Below are 18870 nucleotides of genomic sequence, written 5' to 3'. Positions count from 1 at the left end.
CTACAAATCAAGAAAATCAATGTATATAGTGTTTGTCAAATGTCGAAGACATAAAGGTTTAATTCAGGATAAAAGCCTAGACAGAAAATGCATTAAAGAAAAGAAACAATGACAAAGACATTTACAACTACTCTCTTTATTACGGTAACAGCCATATTTTACCATGACAATAAAATATGGAATCTTCCTCGGATTTACACTGAATTCCTCAGTTGTTTGACGGTCTGCAAAGAGAGTGAAATTTAGTCAGAAACAAGATTACACAACATTATGACAAGTACATTGACAAAACTGACAGACTGAACTCACTTGGCCCATTCAACATTGAGAATAAGATGATCATATCCAAATCCTGACACTCCTGCGATGGCTCTTGCTGCATCCTCCCGACGGTGGAAACTGATAAAGGCAAATCCCTGTTGGAAACAAGATGAGATTACTGAACCATGCTCAGTTTCAGTTCAATGTCAACAGTTTTTAAAAAGGAAAAGAAAACACACCCAAACTCAGCAGCTGCTTAAAAAAACAATACAAAAACGACAATAATAAAGTCAACCACTCAATTTTCACTTTCACCGGAACACTTGACAGACAACATGTTTGTGTATTTTCTTACGAACAGAAAACTAAACATTGTAGTCAATTTGCCAGCTACACCGTCTTGGAAAGAGGTTTGTTAAGAAATTCTTGCTGACACTTTATTAAGCCAAATGCTCGCTTTATAACTGACCTTCGACTGTCCCGTGTTCTTGTCCTTGGCCAAATAGATCCTTGAGATTGAGCCAAATGGTCTGAAGAGCTCCTGCAGGTCTGTCTCACGGGTGTCCTCAGACAGGTTGGTGACACGAATGGTAGCATTGTCATCAGCTGTCAAAAACAAACAGTGTTTCTATTGAACAATACTTGAGGCTGTGCAGGCATTATCAACCATAATACCATTACACCATCCACTGGTTTCTAAAGATCTGTTTTGAAGCCCTGAAGTTTAGCATTTCCACTGGATGCAATATGGGAGGCTGGGTGTGACTGTAACACTGCAAGCTCAGTGTAATGTCTTTTGACTGACAACTCATTAGCCATTGAGCATGCAATTTCATCTTCCTTTTTGAAACATAGCATTACCAAGACTTGCAAAAAAGTAAAAATAAATAAATAAAAAAAATTCAGTATGACTCAAAATAAGTGAGAGCCCATAAACTAAGGAAGCCTTTCCCTCTAAACTTCTATAGGACTGGAAGTCTTTTTGAAACCCCGCATTTCTATCGCCATCTGGTGGCAGCACAATAGAAAGCCACCAGATGGCTGCGTTGTTGCACTGGCTTCATTTTTCTGACCTGGAAGTTACATCCATGTTTTATAATGCCTATGGCAATTTCTCAAAGAATAACGGGTGTGTATAGTATAAGCAGACAATGTGCACCGACCTCTGCGGTTAGGCTGCATGGACTCCCCTCTTCTGGTGCCTCCATCCCTCAGGCTCGGAGGAACATACTTCCCGGTCTTGCTCTGTGCAGGCTGCGCAGGCTCTGGCTCCGCTGGTGAAAGGAAAAGCATGCAACATTAGTCATAACTTTAGGAACACCAAACTGCAACAGAACATCTGAGAGCAAAAATTTGACTATATGAATGGTATGTTCATGATACCTGAACCAGCAGGCTTCTCCTTGTCTCCAGTAGAAAGCCCGAGCTGTTCAGCCAGCTCCTTCTGCATTGGGCCCAGGGTGTCCTTGTACGGACAGCGTGTAGTCCAGTGATCACCTTTGCAAATACGACAAGACACGATCTTCTGTCCTTTCAGTTTGTTCATCGGATCTTCATCCTGGTCTTGGGCATTTAAATCCTACAAAATGAAAAAGATATATCAAGTAAAGATGCAAAGCTACACCATAGTTAACTTTTCTTTTTTTTTTTTTTTAATTAGAACAGTAAACAAAAGCAGCAACACAAAAAAAGCAAGACTCTCACCTCTTTGCTGGAGATGAAAGTCATGAAGACATCATCACTGACGGTAGTGGTGGCAACATTAGGACCTGGTGCATCATACTCGGAGTTACCAAATTTCTTCCAGTTCTGAAATGAGTGCAGGATAATGTTTGACACCGAGTTTACTATTTTGTTCATGGATAAAGTTGAAAAAGGTTTACTTTTATTTAAGTTAAAGACAGACCTTTCTTCTGGCAACAGCTTTTGAGGCTTTCCTTGTCTCAATCTTAAAGGTTCGCACAATCTAGAGGACAAACAAACAAAATCAACAACAAATAAATCAATATTAATATTAATTAATAATATTACAAACAAGTTACTTTGTTTACAGCAAGTGCAAATATTTATGAAGGTTATGTTAAAAGGACTGGTTCTCATTTAGCAGTCATCTACTCTATTCAGGCTTTATGCAACATGTCTCATTCACCAATTAACACAAGCATTTTTTTCTACCTTGCTTTCTATCTAACATTAACACTTCAAGGAAAGCATCAGGTTCAGTGTCTTGCCCAAGTATAGTTTGGCATGCAGACTGGAGCAGCAATGAACCGAACAACCAACCTTCCAGTTAGTAGATGACCTGCTTTACCGCAGCCACCCTGAACTAATGCGCCTCTAATAAAATGTATGCAAATCTTGAAAAAAATGCAGTCTTACTCAAAGCTTTCAGATGAAACTATGACCTCTAGAGGACATCTGGTATCAATAAAATAAATATTAAAAACCAGACTACATCTGTAGCTTTGCTGTATAACATGTCAATTGAAAAGTTTGTAAATTTAGAATCTAGTAGATGGAAAACAAGAATGGGTTTTACTCTGTATCTGTATGTTTTAAATGTGCCTGCAATTTCTTTTTAACATATATTACTCATAGCTTATGAAGTTCTAATGCTCAAAATAAATTGTACGACCCATCATGTGCCACAGGGTTTCAGAGGTGGAGCCCAGGGTTGACCATAGACACCACAGACTAAAGCCTGATAACCTTACACAATCGACGATAAACCTTATCACACTCAGTTACAGAACTGCAGTTATATCAGTAACAACCGTTTTTCCTGCACTTTTTTGTGCAGCCATTTTTTCATGCTCCTCCAGAGCCCTGTTTTAGACTGCAATTACTACATGGGCGACACCCATGCTTAGCAACGGATCAATGAGTGGGAGAAAAAGCTACTTGTCCTACAGCACTACAGACAGTATCTATATCACCTTAACAAAAGTAATGCAATCACTGCATCCATTCTTATAACTCAATTGGTCTACAAATGCAATGATAGATGCATTTTAACCATTTAAATATAATCAAGATAAGACTTTATATAATGAGTCTTGTAAAAACGACATAAACGTTTTATTACCTTGTACTTCTTTCCATCATCGTCTATTTTATATTCCGTGACAGTTTTAATATTTCCTTTGATGGTCTCCTTGGGGGATGGCAGTGTGCCTGTGAAGAAAACATTCAGTTTAGTCCTTGAAACTGCTAGAAAAACGATTGTTTTTCACGCCTCGTTTCTAAAGAGCTTCGTTTCCCTCGTTTTCAATCAAACACTCAATGTAGGCAGCATCAACGCTCATATTTTGATCAAATATCCAGTTCTGAATTGGATTTCACACTCGGGTGTTCTTATTTGCAATAAGACACTTATTGACTTTTAATTACCTGTGGAGCTGAAATCCTACTTCTAACACAGCTGTGTTGCTAGCGTAGCCTGCTAGCTGCACTCATGTTAGTACTGAGAGACCCTGCTTACGTCACTGTTACAGGCCTCAGCATATATCGGTAACTCTTTTCATCAATAAATCGTCACTCCATGTCAATCACACGAATATATCACTCCAGCTTTTGCATAATTAGACAACCCAAATGTCTCAGGTAAACACATTTTTAGCTCTACGTTTACGCCTAACAACCACGTGGAAGTGGAAACCGCCTAGCCGGCCTCCTCCTTGAGTCACTGGACTACAGCAGATGTGTTAGCATTAGCTAAAGCTGATAATAGGCTCTTTACCTTCATCTCCTTCCTCCTCAACTTGATCAGCCCAGCTGGGCTTGGAGCTGAAAGACAGATGCGAAAATTGAAAGTTATTTTGAGCTCAATATGGACTTCACGGTATGAAATGAAACAAACAGAACTTACTCGTCGTATTCAATCGACGGCATCCTCACTGCTAGCTTCACTTTAGGACCGGAGCAGTATGAGTCGAGCGGCGTCGCTACTGTACGCACTTCCTACCACTTCACAATAAAAGTATAGTGTAATCCCTTTTTTGGCTTCAAAATAAGAGTGCAGAACTCATTGTCTAAAACCAAACCAAATTAAACATCGGGGTTGATAATAATCTGGAAATGTTTACGCAATGTAAAATTAAGTTTTTAACAGAAAGCAATATCTGAGATCTTAGGGGTTTAAAAACAAACAAACAAAGACACGAACATGCAATTTACATGAACATGAAATTTAATTTAAAAAGTTTTTTTTTAAGAGCAACAATAACAACGATTTTTATTTTTCAATTCGGCCAACTACATTTTTAAAGAGGCCTCTACTACACAAAACTAGATTAGTGAAAATTAAATAATATTTTGGATTCTTTCAAACCTTCCTCACATGTTTGATAGTGGAAAAGAAGCACATTCAAGAGCAAATTTTGGGGCATTAGAAAACCTTTATTTCTAGCAGTATTTTGCAAAGCACTGTTGGTCTGCATTCAAGTCAAGGAACATAAGGTATTTCTGGAGATTGCACCTTTACAAATCCTTTGGACAGAGGTTGCACCACTGCAGCCTGTCTCACGCAAGTGGTAGATGTCTGTAGATGATGGTCGGTCAACTTTAGATGCTGGCATGTTGACTTGATTTAACATGTTGTCAATTGTAGTAAAGCATTGTTGGTTTCTTGTCCAATTGGGTGCAGTCTCTCCTGCAGACAACCGAACATTCTGAGATGCATAGGTCAAAGAAATGTTAGATCTGCTCAAGGGCCAGATGCATATCTCAGGTCCTGTGTCAGGACTGATGATTTGCCATACACAGCTTGATTTTTTCAGACCCATCACTTCTTCTTTTGTTCTGCACTTGTTCAGTTTCCTCAGATTTTTTGAAGGACACACTGCACTTGACTAATATCCCGTTAGGAATCATGTTGTTGATGCAAAAAATATTTTATTTATCTTTGGTAATTTTTATAGATTCAGCTAAAGTAATTTGAATAAGTTAAAATATTTTTCTGACAAGCAGCTAGCAACAAAAATGAAAAGGTACATTTAAAAATTGGTTCTTTGCTATGTTGTTGTTATTGTTGTTGTTGTTGTTGTTATTTGTAGACACAATTCGGGTTCATCCTTTGCGATAGAGGACTTTTTTTAATGCTTGAATGATTTATATGTCAGTATAAAATGGTTAAACAAACAAACACACAAACAAAATGCTTTTCAGATGATGTGATCAGATGCAAGGACTGGACTGAAAATTTGTGAAAAACACGAAGACCTGTATGAAGAAACCATAGAGAACTATAAATTAACCAAAAGAAACATAATGAAAGTGTTTTAGATGCACAACAAAGGAAGAAGTCTTTAATACAGAAACTGTTTGAAAAGTAATAATAGAGACTATTAACACTTTGAAATAAAATAGCTACAAGAAAGCCAAGCAAGTGCTATATGCAGTGCATTGCATGTGTACACAAAAACCACAGCAAGAGCAACAGCTCATCACCCCCCGATGTTGTCTTCTGAGCTTTTTCCACAACACGCTACTCTCATACTGTCAAACACAGCCATGTAAAGGACCGGATGGATACACATGTTCACAGTTGCCAGTCCCTTTGACACTTGGTACATATCATAGATCCAACAGACAGCGTTGTCCGGATGCAACAATCTTAGATGCAAGTGATAAATCTGAAAGAAATGATAAGGCACGAAAGAAATGGCATACAGCACAAGCACTGATGCGACTAACAGGGCGACTTTGCGTTTCTCAAGAGGGGTTAGGTTGACATTCTTCCAAACTACCCAAATCACCACACAGTAAGAAGTGAAAGTAACCAGGAAGGGAAACAGACACCCAAACACAGAGAGGAAAAATTTGTAAACGTAGTGAGGGTGTTCAGTCTCGTTGCAGAAGGACACGCACTGAATTTTGTTATTAGACCCATCTGAGCAAACAGAGGCAAATTTCAATACCGGACTGGAAATGACTCCAACGATGACCCATATGATTATACTGGTGACCTTGGCGTGGCCAGGCGTTATATAAGAGCGGGTGAAAAATGGACAAGCGAGGGCCACGCATCGATTCACGCTTATCGCCATGATGAAGAAGATGCTCACATATAAGTTGCATGTGAAAAGAAACTTTTCCAGCTTGCACACAGCGTCGCCGAACATCCAGTGCTTGTCCGTTGAGTAGTAGACGATCAACAACGGCAGGGTGAGGACGTACAGCAGGTCGCTGATGGCCAAGTTGCATGACAGAACAACACCGGTGTGCCAGTTTCTTCTCTCTTTGACGACCAGCAGCCACAGGGCGAACAGATTTCCAGCCAGAGCCACAACAAACTCAACTCCATACACCACAGGCAGGGCGCCTGTTTGAAACTTCTCACATTTAGAGAAGTTAGACAGCATGCTTTTAATTTGCTTTTAGGTACACTGTTAGAACTGTCCAAGCCCTGCAAATCAAAGCATATTAATGCATTAAATTTCATTATCTAATAAAACAACAATTATTCTGGCACAAATTTATATTTTTGTAGAAAAGGAAGTTATTGAAGCTATTTATAGAAACCGCTTTTCACTATCTAAAAGTTTAAAAGTGTTACAGCTAAAACAGAGATTATATTTAGTAATGAATTGTTTTTTTCTCTTACCGAAAGGGTGACGAATAGTGCGTTATGACTTGAAAGTTAATTCCTGCGCGATAGGTAGGAAAAATATGAAACGCTTCTCAAGTACCATTCTTATCTCTGTCAGTGATAGAAGTGAGCGAGAAGCGGAACGCACGCATGAGCATAGAAGCAACTTCCTCATACCCTTTGTCTTTATTTCACAACTAGAAGGAAAAGCACGACACCAACGTCACGCATCTGTAATAGTTAGTCACAGGACAGATTAGGTATGTTGTAGCAAAGCTTCCATCCATATTTGTTTTGTTTTTTTAATCTTTCCCTTCATCTGCCATTAGTCTAATTTTGGGAGGATCGTTTATACATATATATATGTATATATACATTATAACAAATGTAATCTATTCCATATCACATAGGGTAAAAACAAAAAGTCAATTGCTGACCAGGAATTTTAAAAAACTAGCCAACATCGTCCTTTTGTGGTGCTGGGCCAACATGCACTGCAGGAGCTGCTTTGCTTATTGTTTGGGTGTGATTGGCAATATACTACTTCCCTTTTTCTTATTCTCAATGCAACTCTGAATTTCACATCAATATTTGTAGGTGTCAAATGTTCAGAACTGTACATGAAAGCTTAGAAAATGTGTCATAGCAGATATTAAATATAGTAAAAAGGACTATTAAAGGTCAAGTTCATTTTATGATCCTTAAACACTTGAATCTTCATTTATCATACTTAACCATCTGTTCCTCAGATACTTTATTTTCAGAAAGATCAACATATTTTGCTTTCAAGAACGTGTCAAAAACAATAGGTGACATTTGAACTTTTAAGTCTTAATATTTCATTTCATTTTAAACTGGTATCAAAAGGTGCTCATGTAATGCAGTTATTTTTCATTTAGCTTTCCCTCATCTGTAACAGTGTTTCCATGACATCATGCTTGGACAGCAACTCAGGAAGAGATACTAATAGTTGCTGGCTGCTTTCTTCCAACTTTGTAACTCTTTGCAGTTACTTAAAGTTTAGTAAAACAAAAGATCAATTAAAAAGAGACAAACTGGGAGTCAATTTATTTACAGAACAAATACAGTTTGAAATTCAAAGATCTTTGCATGACAGAAAGAGGTCGGTTTTCTGGTGACAAATATAAATGCTAACAGGAAACTCTCACAGGCATCACTTGCAGATAAAGCATTCACCAGTTAAATAACAACTTTTCCACGTTTCCTGCTGGAAACAGAAAATTTCTCCAAGTCCAGTTTAAAGGGAAGTACTGAAGGTCAGCCTTTTCCCTTCCTCTGTTTGAAGCCTTGCTTTCTTCCTCCTGCACTCTTATTAAAGCCCATCTTGCCTTTCTGACTTTTAGACTTGAATGGTGTGTCCCCATTTCTCTTCTTTTTCCCACCAAATCTATCCTGCTCTCCAGCTCTCTTTGCTCCAAAAGCCTTTCCTGTGGGCTTCATTTTCTTCCCAAATGATTTTTCCCCATCCCTGGATTTCTTCCATCCTTCTTTCTGTTGTTTATTCCCTGTTTGCTTTCTATGCTGTCCTCCTGGTGATTTGGAACCTCTGTCTTTTAAAGATTGACCAGGGGACAACTTCCTCTTCTTGGCAGGTCCATGAGATTTTTCTGAACTCCTCCTCTTCTTCTTTCCACTCGGAAACATGCCTACATGGAAAACATCTGTTAATACTTAAAAAGACCCCAGTGAACTAAGAGTGTTAAGTAAATTAGCTACAGTCACCTTCTTCTGGCTCCTCTCCTACGGCCTGTCTGTAGTACTCTGCCTCGTCATCAGACTCAGCATCAGCTTCCTGACCGTCCTGAGCCCCTGGATCCTCCACCTCACTGTCCTCTTCAGCTTCGGCACGTTTCTTCTTAATGCCTTCCAGGCTCTTTTTCCTGTGAAAAAGAAGTGGAGACACCGTTTGTCATAAACCGCATCAAAAAATGGATACAAAAAAAAAAAAAAAAAGGGTCAAAACATTTGAAAGCCAAATTACCGGTGCTCTTCTTTTTTCTCTGTCTTCTGAGCGATGTTCTGCTCCTGCTTTTTCCGGCGTTCCTCCTTCTCTTTCATCTTTGCCTCCTTCCTCTTCAGGATCTCCTGGATTTCTTCTTCTGTCTTGGAGACTACAAGGATTGTACAAATAATTCCTGGTTAAGAACAGTTTTTGCCAGCTTCCAAATGATAAATAAAATTATGCAAGTTCAGGGTGTATCAGTAAGCGTTTACTTTTTTTTTTAGAGAGAAATCATAGAATTCATACTGTTTTTTTCATCATGTACACCCCTGTATATGCTAAAGAATAAATTAGGAAAAGGCTGCGCTTACTCATGGAGTGATATATGATGTTCCCCTCGCCCATCCCTTCTTGAATCTTCATTAACCGCAGAGTCATGCGAGGACCAATCTGAGAACAGCACAATGCAATTTTCAGCACCACTCAAACACTATTCAGGAAAAAAAAAGTCAACTTTGTGTGAGTACGCACCTCGGTCAAGCGGACGGCACTCTGCTGGGACGCCATGTTGCCTCTTCCAGAGTAGACCTGTGGGAGTTCGGTAACGTTGTGCTCCTCGTCTTGCTCAGCTTCACTTTCTGAGAGGTTTGCCCCCCTGAGAATGGTTACAAAGAACATTTCATTAGACAAAACTCCAGCTCACCAACTCGACAATGGCTACAAATCCGAGCCCCTTTTTATCCTTGAGGCTACAGCAATTGTACCTGCAAAAGAACCTTACTTCATCAGCAGCTCACTGATATCCTCAAACTTGTTCATATTGGGGAACCTCTCCTGCATCAGCTTCTTGACTCCACGGCTCAATCCCACAGGGACAACCTTCAGGCTGCTGCAGGGTGGGAACAACATATTGGTCAATTTCAATGTGTAATCAGTAAACAGAGTAAAAAGACAAACGTTTTTATCCTGTGGGGGCTCATCAGTGCGTTTACTTTGGACATAGATCACTGAACAGTCAAGTCAAGGTCTGTCATCATCTGAGCCCAAATCTCACAGGATTGTTGTTGAATGTAGGTTTAAGTAACTGGAACTAGTTTCGTGTACGTTCCTTAACAGCGCGTCATCTGTGTTGTGTGTGCAGATGTATAGATTCAAAAGCGTCGTGACCTGATGTTTACAAGCAACTTAAAATAAAGAATAGCCAATTTTTACTTACTAATGTCGGAATTCAATTTCCTCTGACTCGGAATTGTAGCTTAACAGGACACACCTCTTGATGGTGTTGAGGCTTACCTAAAACGCAAAAAACAGAACGAAACATTTCTCTTCAGTGGAAGTCAGGGTTAGGCAATCACAAAGCTGAATGGATCAACAGAGAGATCAGAAAGCGTTTACTTTTGATAAATCTTCACATAAACTCAGAAGACTATACTTTCATCATATCAATGAGGTTTTAAACCTCGAGTCACCCAAGGAAAAAATACTGCAGTAGCTTTAGTGGTAAAACGCACCTTGTGCACATTTATGGAAGGAAACATGTTTTGGAACATGGTGGCCATAAGTTTGATATGCATGCCATCTTGTCCAAAGTTATTGAGGATGAGCAGCGGATGATACTTGAACTGCTCCTCGTGCATCCTGTGCTTCTTCAGAGATGAAATAACATCTTTGATAAGACAGTACTGAAAAAACAAAACAAAACAAAAAACAACTTTGTAAAAGTAAGGAATAGAACGATCAAGAAAGAAATCGCAACTTTGGTAGTTTGGGCACATCAGTGCGTTTACTTCGAAAAACATCATTTATTAATCACATTTTAAAATGTCATGAACCCATGACTCATTTGATTTAGTTTTACTTTGTATGCACAGTTTCAATTATTTACCTTGGAGACCTGGAAATGAAGCATGGGTCCTTTGGGAAGACGAGCAACTCTCTGTAAGAAGAATGTTTGATTTGATTAACAGAGGCACAGATTTGACATACAGTTGCAAATGCATTTGTTTACAGTCTAATATAAGGATTCTCAACTTGATGTGACAGGAAGCCAGGTGCTTGCTAATATAAACAATATAAAATGTAAAAATTAAAAAAGGTTTATCTAATATTTCGATATTTTCAAGTGACTTAACTACTTTAGCTCTGACACCAAGCACATTTAGAGGTAAATTATAGGCCTCAGTCAATCAATACTCTAAGATCATCTTACCATGTTGATACTGGTGGGTGTTTTGCTGAAGATGTTGAAATGCGTCACTCCCAGTGGTCCTGCTATCGCAACAAAGTCTTTGAGCACATTCTTCTTCCTAACCTGTTTTTTTTTTGGTAAAAAAGTAAAACGATTTCACGCACAGTCTGCAGAAATAAAATATGAATAAATCAATACAATAGTTGCCTAAAGAACTCAAAGAAGGGACCTTGAGAGAGACTGCGGTGTAGGGCTCCATGACTTTCCGGATATCGATGATGAGTTGACCCACGTTTTTTCCAACCTGGCCCCGGTGAAACACCAAAGTGTGGGGCACAGCCGAGTAAGTCTCCTCGGCCTCATGGTTGGCCTGTAATCGGTCTTTCTTCTGATTCCGGGTCTGTTGAGGGCGATAAACACATTAGTAAAGGGGTCAATTTCTGACTGTTGCTGGTCTCACGTTTAGCTTTAAGTTTGGTGAAAAGAAGGCTAACGTGAAAGGGTCTCACGACACTACTAGCTTTACAAACTACACACATTTTCATACTCATCGCTAACTACAACTCGCCAACAGGGTTTCCATTTAATAAAAGTAACAGTTTGGTTTTTCGCAAACTAACAATAATTAAATAGCCTCTTTCCACATCGGCTAATCTTTTAGCACAGGCCGGTACTTACCTTTGATTTCCCCATAATTCAGCTCGAAACAGAGCGCAAGAATGTAATGGGAACAAAAAAACACTCACAAAAACTATTGCTATACTATACTTAAGCTACCAAGAACGATCAAGCTCATTTTTTGACGATATTAACCAACAGCTAGTCCAAACTGAAGTTAACGTGACGCCACCCACATGGCTCTACTCTGCTTTTCTAGTGTGTGTCACAGGCTAATAAGTCCGTATTTCTCGTGTCTTCGATGGTTCCTAGCCGGTGTACGCTACTTTGTTTTTTCCAATTGCAGTTCATCATAGTAACCGCTGGATGGCCGTAGACAGCTGAGACGGCTGCATCTTTTTGAAAGATGGTAATCGACCCCCTCCCTTTCTATGAATTTTGGAATAATAATAAAAGAAAAATAAAGTAACACAAGTAACATATTCTAATTAAGATCAATTCAATATACATCTCCAAAAGTTGATTCTGTTCATCTGGACGTAGTGTTTTGTGGGAGAAGCGTTTCGTCACTCATCCAAGTGACGTCTTCAGTCTCAGCTGACTGCAGATTTTCCCAAACCACTGAAATGTGCTGGTTTCAGTCATTATGCAAATGTACTGTTTATAAGATTTGGGGAAACCTGCAGTCAGCTGAGACTGAAGAAGTCACTTGGATGAGTGACGAAACACAAAACGCTACGTCCAGATGATCAGAATCAACTTTTGGAGATTTACTTTCCTGGATGATTGAGAATGCATCAAGACGAAATTCACTCTATAAACAAGAACACAGTATTATGGGAAAGTCTTGAGCCACTCCTCATTTCTTTCTGCAATTTGCAAGGCCTCAAACGCAAACACACACACACACACACACACACACACACACACACACACACACACACACACACACACACACACACGCACAAAGAAAACAGCTGTATTCATTATATTAATTCTATAGGCAAACATTGGCTTATTTGAAGTTCAACAGTTTAATTATACAATTTTTGATAGGAAACCAATAAATGTAGCATCGTGACGTTAATGAGAGCGTAAAGTCTTTGTCTCTCTGACATAAGAAAAAAAGTGTTTATTTGTTTTGGCAGTATACAGAAAACCAAAATGAAAAAAAAAGTGTGATCAGAGCTTGGGTGTGACCCAGTGCAATACTGTAAGCTGATCTGAAAGCAGAAATAGAGACAGCTTTTTAGGTGTGGTTTCTGTTCACACTTTGACCTCAGCACCGTGTGACTGATCTTTACTGTTTGTCAGTATTGCTGATTTTCCCATAAAGCTGATGCAGTAGCAAAGAACTATCTCAGAGCACTGCTGTCATATAAAAGGCAACTCAGACCATCACAACTTATTATTATTATAACAAAGTGCATAATCTGCTGCAATTAACCCACTAGACTGAGTGATGCTGGAGGACCTATATATATATATATATATATATATATATATATATATATATATATATATATATATATATATATATATATATATATATATATATATATATATATATATTAAAAAAAAAAGAGCTGATGAGTGTGAAGCTTTACTTTTCACAGAATGTGATGGAACCCAGAATTTCCCGAACAAGCACCTGCAGTAGTATAAAGAGCTGTAATGGCATTTAAAGCAGCAGACCAATCCACTTTTAATTTGAGAGTCACCGTCTTGGCAACAAAACAGACTCACTGAATAAGCATGGTTACATACAGTACGCAACCTTTACATACAGGATACAATCTTTTTGAAGTGCCACTGCAGCCACAAAGAAGGCTGAAGTACAGGTGCAGCCTTTGTTCTAGTCTTTGTGGCATAAAGAGCCAACAGTCTTTTCCTAGACTGGTATCATTACTATCACTTCACTACATTCCCAGCAATGTCTGTTTGTTGAAGTCACACTACAGAATATGAGTCCCAATTTAAGGCCCTAATGCTGCAGTGGTCTTTTTTATGCTTTCATAAAATTAGGCCACAGAAAACAAGCCAAATGCGCATCAGAAAAAAGAGGCAATGTATTTCAAAAATAATCATGCCACACTGATAAGGTGCTACAGCAGGATAGAGTTGACAGCAGGGTCGTGAGTTAATAACAGAGGGAGGAGACACCCTAGATTCCTGCACCCAGCTAAACAACCAGTTCTGGGAGGCAGGAGTTTGTAATTAGTTGTCTGCCCGAGACAGAAACTCTAGAGACAAAGCAGCAGTTGTGTAGTTATCAGTCTTTTTGTTTTCTGCCATCAGCTTTAGTTCAACATTTTATTAAGATCATTAACAGCTTTTGATTTAGAGGAATATTTTTTTTTAATATCACTGTTTATGTCTTAACATTTGATGTCTAATTTTCTGCGTTTTTGTCCTGGGAGCTGCAACAAAAACACCAAAAACTGTCTAACCAGCTGGCACAGTAAGTTATGCATGGTCATAGTGTTTATTTATATCTACTTTCAGGTACACTTGAATACACTTGCACTGTTTATGGCTACATTAATCTTCACATAGTTAAATCATTATGGTGCATGTCTGTTATCATCTTATTCTTACCCACAGCAACTGAGAAAGCTACATAACACAATGCGATGGGTTTCATGTTGTTGTTTTGTGGAAGAGCTGTACATCTGTGTTGGTCTGTTTGCCTTGGTTACGGTGTTGACCATCGCTGTTGTATCTGGGTGTGGAGCTTACTGTACTGTTGACCCTGAGATGGAGAAGTGTTGATTCTGACTGGGTTGTGTTGACCTGCTAAACTCAAGGAAATGCGCGTACTCTGTCTTTGTAAGGAAACATCTGGTGAAAAGTCAAGATTCACCAGATACTATTTTACTAACATGCAAAGTGTATGTCTGTGTATTAAAGTGCTAATTACCTGACGAGAAACTATTGCTTTTTGTGTGTCCTCAGGATTGTTACAGATTCATGGAGAAGGCACTGACAGTAGTTCTGCCTCTTTTTCTTACACTTTGTGTGAACATGCCAGAAGTTGGCGGACAGAAGGAGGGAGCCCAGGTTGACAACAAAGGTTCATCACGTTCTTCAGAAACAAAAACAGGCCGGTGCTCTTACACCTTCATAGTGCCTCAGCAGAAATTGACTGGGGCGCTGTGTCTGAACACGCAGCCTGCTCCTACCAACCATTCAGAGGTGTCAGCCTTATGGGCAGAGCTCAAACGACAGCAGGAACTACTAGAGAAGCTAAGAAGCCAACTGGAGCAGGAAGGGGCCCTTGCCATTGAAGTAAGGGCCTTGCGCAAAGAGAGCAGCAGTATGAATTCTCGCATCAGCCAGCTCTATGCTCAGCTGCTACATGAAGTTATAAACAAGAAAGATCAGGCCTTGGAGCAGCAAAAGGTGGAGAACCTTCTGCTAAATGCGACAGCACAGGTGAGTCTAGAGCAGCGGAACTAGATGTTATACTCATCATTGTCAAATGTATCCTTATGCTGTGAATGGTTGGACATCTCAGGCACTGCAGGTGTCCAGGGATTACAGGGAGCTGGAGAAGAAATATGGAGCCCTCACCTCTATGATGAGTTCACACAACCAGTTTATTGCCCGTTTGGAGAAGAAGTGCCAGTGCAGGGACTCTGCCCAGTCCCCTCAGGTATGGGCAAAAAAACCCCCCAAATCTTACATCTGCCTCTTTATACAAGATTTATAAAAAAGGACTCAGAATATTTTTTGGATTGTTTTTTTTTTTTTTTTTTGTCTGAACAGGTCGTTACTGAACCACCCAAAAGTCAGTCAAATGTGCATCTGAATTACAGTTCTGAAACCAACCAAATGACCAATGATGTTCAACGGGACCAAAGTGCTCTCCCATTAGAGCAAGCTCAAACAGGGGGAGGTCCTTTCCATCCCCCCACTACCACCAGCAGTCCTACAGACCCTTCCTTCTTTAGCTTTCCTGTCACGAAAACTCCAGGTAGGTCAATATGCAAGCTTTTTTCCAAAAATGTTTGAATGCTGTGTTAGATGTAAATAAAACTTGGAGTAATTCTTCACTTAAACACAATATTAAACATGAATTCTACTGAATATAGTTCAAAGAAAACACATCAAATGTGGGAAAAATGTTTATGTTGGCATAGGGTCATGTTTACCCCACATTACATCTCTCCTTGAGTTAACAATGCTGTATTTGGGAATTGATGAGACCAACTGCTGTAGGTCTAAAAAAAGTTTTCCCAGCATTAATTGTCCCTCCACACATATGCAAGTCACCCATGCTATGACAGATAGCGGTCTTTTAACCATGCACTGATAACAAACCAGATGGTCCCTCTCTTCTTCTGTGTCGAGGGTGCAACACCCATATCAAACACAATTTCTGTTTTCACTGAAATTAGCTAGGCCCAGAAAGGAAGTGAACTTGACTGTATCAATGAAGCTTGATGGTTGAGCGCTCTGTCATCGTAGAAAGCACTTACTTTATGCATCTTGACAAATCTTTCTGTTGTTTTATTTACATTTTGAACAATATCTCTGCTTCTTCAAAGATAGAGTTGAAAACATGGTTTATAGTAGCCCCTGATTAGAGTTATTTGGTGTTTATATATATGTCTATCTCCTGTCAGATTTATTTAACTGCTTAGATAAGCACCAGTGGCTGTTGGAGTCAGTGACCTGCTATTATCTGTCCACCCTGGGAACCTCAGCTTCTGAAAACAGCAGCACTTGTCACAGCACAAAACACTTTCTAATGAAGACATGCACAGAACAGTTTTTGAACTTTTTATAACACTTCCCTTTCGAACTTGCAATTACAAACCAGAGAATATGAGCTGCAGAACCCAAAAGGATGAAACATCTGTGTGACTCAACACTTCCTCCAATGTGTAACGAGAAAGAGAGAGAGAGTTCAAGTCATGACAGACCATTAGGGCTTATCACTTGGTGTGATAAGCCCTAATGGTCTTTGTATACATTGTTGTTTGTGCACATTCCTATGTCTATCTTACCAGTATGGCATGAGATACTGAACATGTGCTGGAAGAGAAATAATAAGATCTGTGATTTTCCTGATGTCCAAACTGAATTTCAAAACCCTCTCTTAGAAGCTTAAAAATGTTATATGTTGTAATATTACATCATTATATTTGCATGTTGCTTTTATTAGTCACTTGCTTGTATTTTCCATTCACTCAGGGCCATGGCGGGACTGTCAGCATGTGTTCGAATCAGGTGAAACTACCAGTGGGATCTATTTGCTCCAGCCGCAGAGTTCCAACCGACTCCTGCAGGCCTGGTGTGAACAGAGTCAAGCTCAGGGAGGGTGGACGGTCATCCAGAGGAGACAAGATGGGTCAATCAACTTCTTTAGAGACTGGGAACAGTATAAGGTATAAGTCTGAAACTAGCAATTTAATTTAACACAATCAAGTATTTCATCGTGAACCTAAGAGTGTTACAAATACAAATTTACTTCCATTTAAAAATCACTTAAAACCTATGTTGTTTTAAAAAAAATGCACATAAAGAATATCATCAAATTAAAATCAGTAACAGCTGCAAAACTTTAAAGCCAAAATGAAAAACTCTAGATAAAATGTCTGGGATCATTTTGAAATAAATGAAGTCTCACTGTCTCTCAGGCCTAAAAGAGAAGAACTTTGCATCTTTACATTCGTCTAATAAAATTAGTGAGTAAATACCAGCTTTATAATAAGTGAGTGAGCAGTGATGTTAACTAAACAAATGAAACTCAAACTCTTCTGAACTGGATACAACAGAAATGAAACATGACAAAGGCTATGCTCATTTTACTTATCCATCCATCTTCTTGCGCTTATCCAATTCAGGGTTGCGGGGGAGCTGGAGCCTATCTCAGATGTCATAGGATGAGAGACAGACAACCATTCACACACATTCACATCTATGGGCAATTTTAAATCAGTTAACCTAACCTCACTGACTGCATGTCTTTGGACTCTGGGTGGAAGCTGGAGTTCCCAGAGAACATGCAAACTCCCCAGATTGAACCCAGGGCTGTCTTGATTGTGAGGCAACAGTGCAACGCTAATTAGTATTACTAAGGAGAAAGGGCATGATATTATCAATAGATAAAAAGTAATAAGTGAAAACATACCAGAAACTTGATTAAAACAGATCCTGGAGGTGTGCACGTATGCTCTGCAGAGCTAATAAATCTACTAGACATTGCTTACTCTGGAAATCTGCTGTCTAAATGTTGCCATGATGAATTTGTGCAACTTAGAATGATTAAACCCGGCTACTTATGTTTTACAGCAAGGCTTTGGGAACCTAGATGGAGAGTACTGGCTTGGTCTGGAAAACCTGTACTGGTTGTCCAAACAGGCTCAGTATAAGTTGCGGGTGGCCCTGGAAGACTGGCGTGGCCGGCAGGTGTTTGCTGAGTATGACAGTTTCTATGTGGAACCAGAGAGCGACTGGTATCGACTGCGGTTGGGACTGTATCACGGCAATGCAGGGGACTCCCTCTCCTGGCACAGCAACAAGGCCTTTACAACTTTGGATCGAGACAAAGACAGCTATGGCGGTCTGCTCTTCCCCTGGTCCTACCTGATTGCTATCTGTTGTATAGTGACATTTCCCTTTTAACATCTTCATTTTCTTCTGTTGTGTCATCAGGTAACTGTGCTCATTATCAGAAGGGAGGCTGGTGGTATCACATGTGTGCCCACTCCAATCTGAATGGTGTGTGGTATCGTGGTGGACACTATCGAAGCCGGTACCAGGATGGCGTTTACTGGGCAGAGTTCCATGGAGGATCGTACTCCCTTAAACGGGTTTCCATGATGATCAAACCCAAATAACAAGGTTATCTTATGGACATGTGCAAAGGAAAGACATGATGTGGATGATCTTCACGTATGTGCAGAAAGAATAAAACAAACTCTATTTGTAACTCTACGTTTAATAAAAATGATATTTTACAATTAACCTAGTCTGTGACATGTGCATGAACTATGAATAACCGGATGATGACTAATACTGACTAATTTGAGAAATCTGCTGTCGGTCGTGCAATTTCCTAACAGAATTTGTATGGCCCAATATTTCTTTTTTAAATCGCATAATTTTTCACTCCCATTTGGACAAAAAAACAGGGGAGAGAAACAAAAAAACACTTTGTGAAAGACTACAGTAAAAAATTACATAAAATATGGGAGGAGGACAATCTATAAGCAACCGTTACTCCACAAAGGGCTGGCTGCA

The 18870-nt window shown here is 39.4% G+C and overlaps 4 protein-coding genes across 4 annotated transcripts; 1 reads left to right on the top strand and 3 right to left on the bottom strand.

The window, feature by feature from the left end:
- Positions 1-120: 120 nt before the first annotated feature.
- Positions 121-4240, bottom strand: eif3g (eukaryotic translation initiation factor 3, subunit G). Its single transcript, XM_087840345.1, has 10 exons — positions 4130-4240; positions 4001-4047; positions 3347-3435; positions 2168-2227; positions 1966-2070; positions 1645-1840; positions 1425-1535; positions 731-867; positions 310-416; positions 121-224 (listed from the first exon to the last, which is right to left on the bottom strand). The coding sequence occupies exons 1-10, from the start codon at positions 4150-4152 to the stop codon at positions 209-211; spliced, it is 891 nt and encodes a 296-aa protein (XP_087696471.1). The 5' UTR covers positions 4153-4240; the 3' UTR covers positions 121-208.
- An 835-nt stretch (positions 4241-5075) lies between these two features.
- p2ry11 (purinergic receptor P2Y11) lies at positions 5076-6988 on the bottom strand. The gene is made up of 2 exons (XM_006798116.2): positions 6866-6988; positions 5076-6667 (listed from the first exon to the last, which is right to left on the bottom strand). Exon 2 carries the CDS (start codon positions 6621-6623, stop codon positions 5706-5708), a length of 918 nt encoding a protein of 305 aa, XP_006798179.2. The 5' UTR covers positions 6624-6667; positions 6866-6988; the 3' UTR covers positions 5076-5705.
- A 683-nt stretch (positions 6989-7671) lies between these two features.
- On the bottom strand, positions 7672-11878 carry ppan (peter pan homolog). Its single transcript, XM_006798115.3, has 12 exons — positions 11680-11878; positions 11231-11401; positions 11023-11124; positions 10699-10749; positions 10325-10495; positions 10030-10106; positions 9595-9702; positions 9345-9468; positions 9185-9263; positions 8853-8982; positions 8594-8751; positions 7672-8517 (listed from the first exon to the last, which is right to left on the bottom strand). The coding sequence occupies exons 1-12, from the start codon at positions 11692-11694 to the stop codon at positions 8129-8131; spliced, it is 1575 nt and encodes a 524-aa protein (XP_006798178.2). The 5' UTR covers positions 11695-11878; the 3' UTR covers positions 7672-8128.
- A 1953-nt stretch (positions 11879-13831) lies between these two features.
- angptl6 (angiopoietin like 6) lies at positions 13832-18825 on the top strand. The gene is made up of 7 exons (XM_006798117.3): positions 13832-14080; positions 14575-15054; positions 15137-15274; positions 15388-15595; positions 16819-17012; positions 17920-18190; positions 18283-18825. Exons 2-7 carry the CDS (start codon positions 14590-14592, stop codon positions 18465-18467), a joined length of 1461 nt encoding a protein of 486 aa, XP_006798180.2. The 5' UTR covers positions 13832-14080; positions 14575-14589; the 3' UTR covers positions 18468-18825.
- The last annotated feature ends 45 nt before the right edge of the window (positions 18826-18870 follow it).

This window comes from Neolamprologus brichardi, chromosome 4 (genome assembly GCF_056152115.1).
Source record: "Neolamprologus brichardi isolate AB-2024 chromosome 4, ASM5615211v1, whole genome shotgun sequence".
Taxonomy (NCBI): Eukaryota; Metazoa; Chordata; class Actinopteri; order Cichliformes; family Cichlidae; genus Neolamprologus; species Neolamprologus brichardi.
The sequence above is the reverse complement of the archived record's forward strand: the minus strand, read 5'-3'. Positions and strand labels throughout refer to the sequence as shown.

Coding starts and splice junctions, on each gene's coding strand:
- eif3g (XM_087840345.1), bottom strand. CDS start 4,152: ATGCCGTCGATTGAATACGACGA. Junction 3,436..4,000: donor TGAGGAGGAAGGAGATGAAG/GTAAAGAGCCTA, acceptor TTTTCTTCACAG/GCACACTGCCATCCCCCAAG. Junction 417..730: donor AGAACACGGGACAGTCGAAG/GTCAGTTATAAA, acceptor TGTTTCCAACAG/GGATTTGCCTTTATCAGTTT.
- p2ry11 (XM_006798116.2), bottom strand. CDS start 6,623: ATGCTGTCTAACTTCTCTAAATGTGAGAAGTTTCAAACAGGCGCCCTG.
- ppan (XM_006798115.3), bottom strand. Junction 9,264..9,344: donor GTGCCGTCCGCTTGACCGAG/GTGCGTACTCAC, acceptor TGCTGTTCTCAG/ATTGGTCCTCGCATGACTCT. Junction 8,983..9,184: donor CATCATATATCACTCCATGA/GTAAGCGCAGCC, acceptor CAATCCTTGTAG/TCTCCAAGACAGAAGAAGAA.
- angptl6 (XM_006798117.3), top strand. CDS start 14,590: ATGGAGAAGGCACTGACAGTAGTTCTGCCTCTTTTTCTTACACTTTGT. Junction 15,055..15,136: donor TGCTAAATGCGACAGCACAG/GTGAGTCTAGAG, acceptor TGGACATCTCAG/GCACTGCAGGTGTCCAGGGA. Junction 15,275..15,387: donor ACTCTGCCCAGTCCCCTCAG/GTATGGGCAAAA, acceptor TTGTCTGAACAG/GTCGTTACTGAACCACCCAA.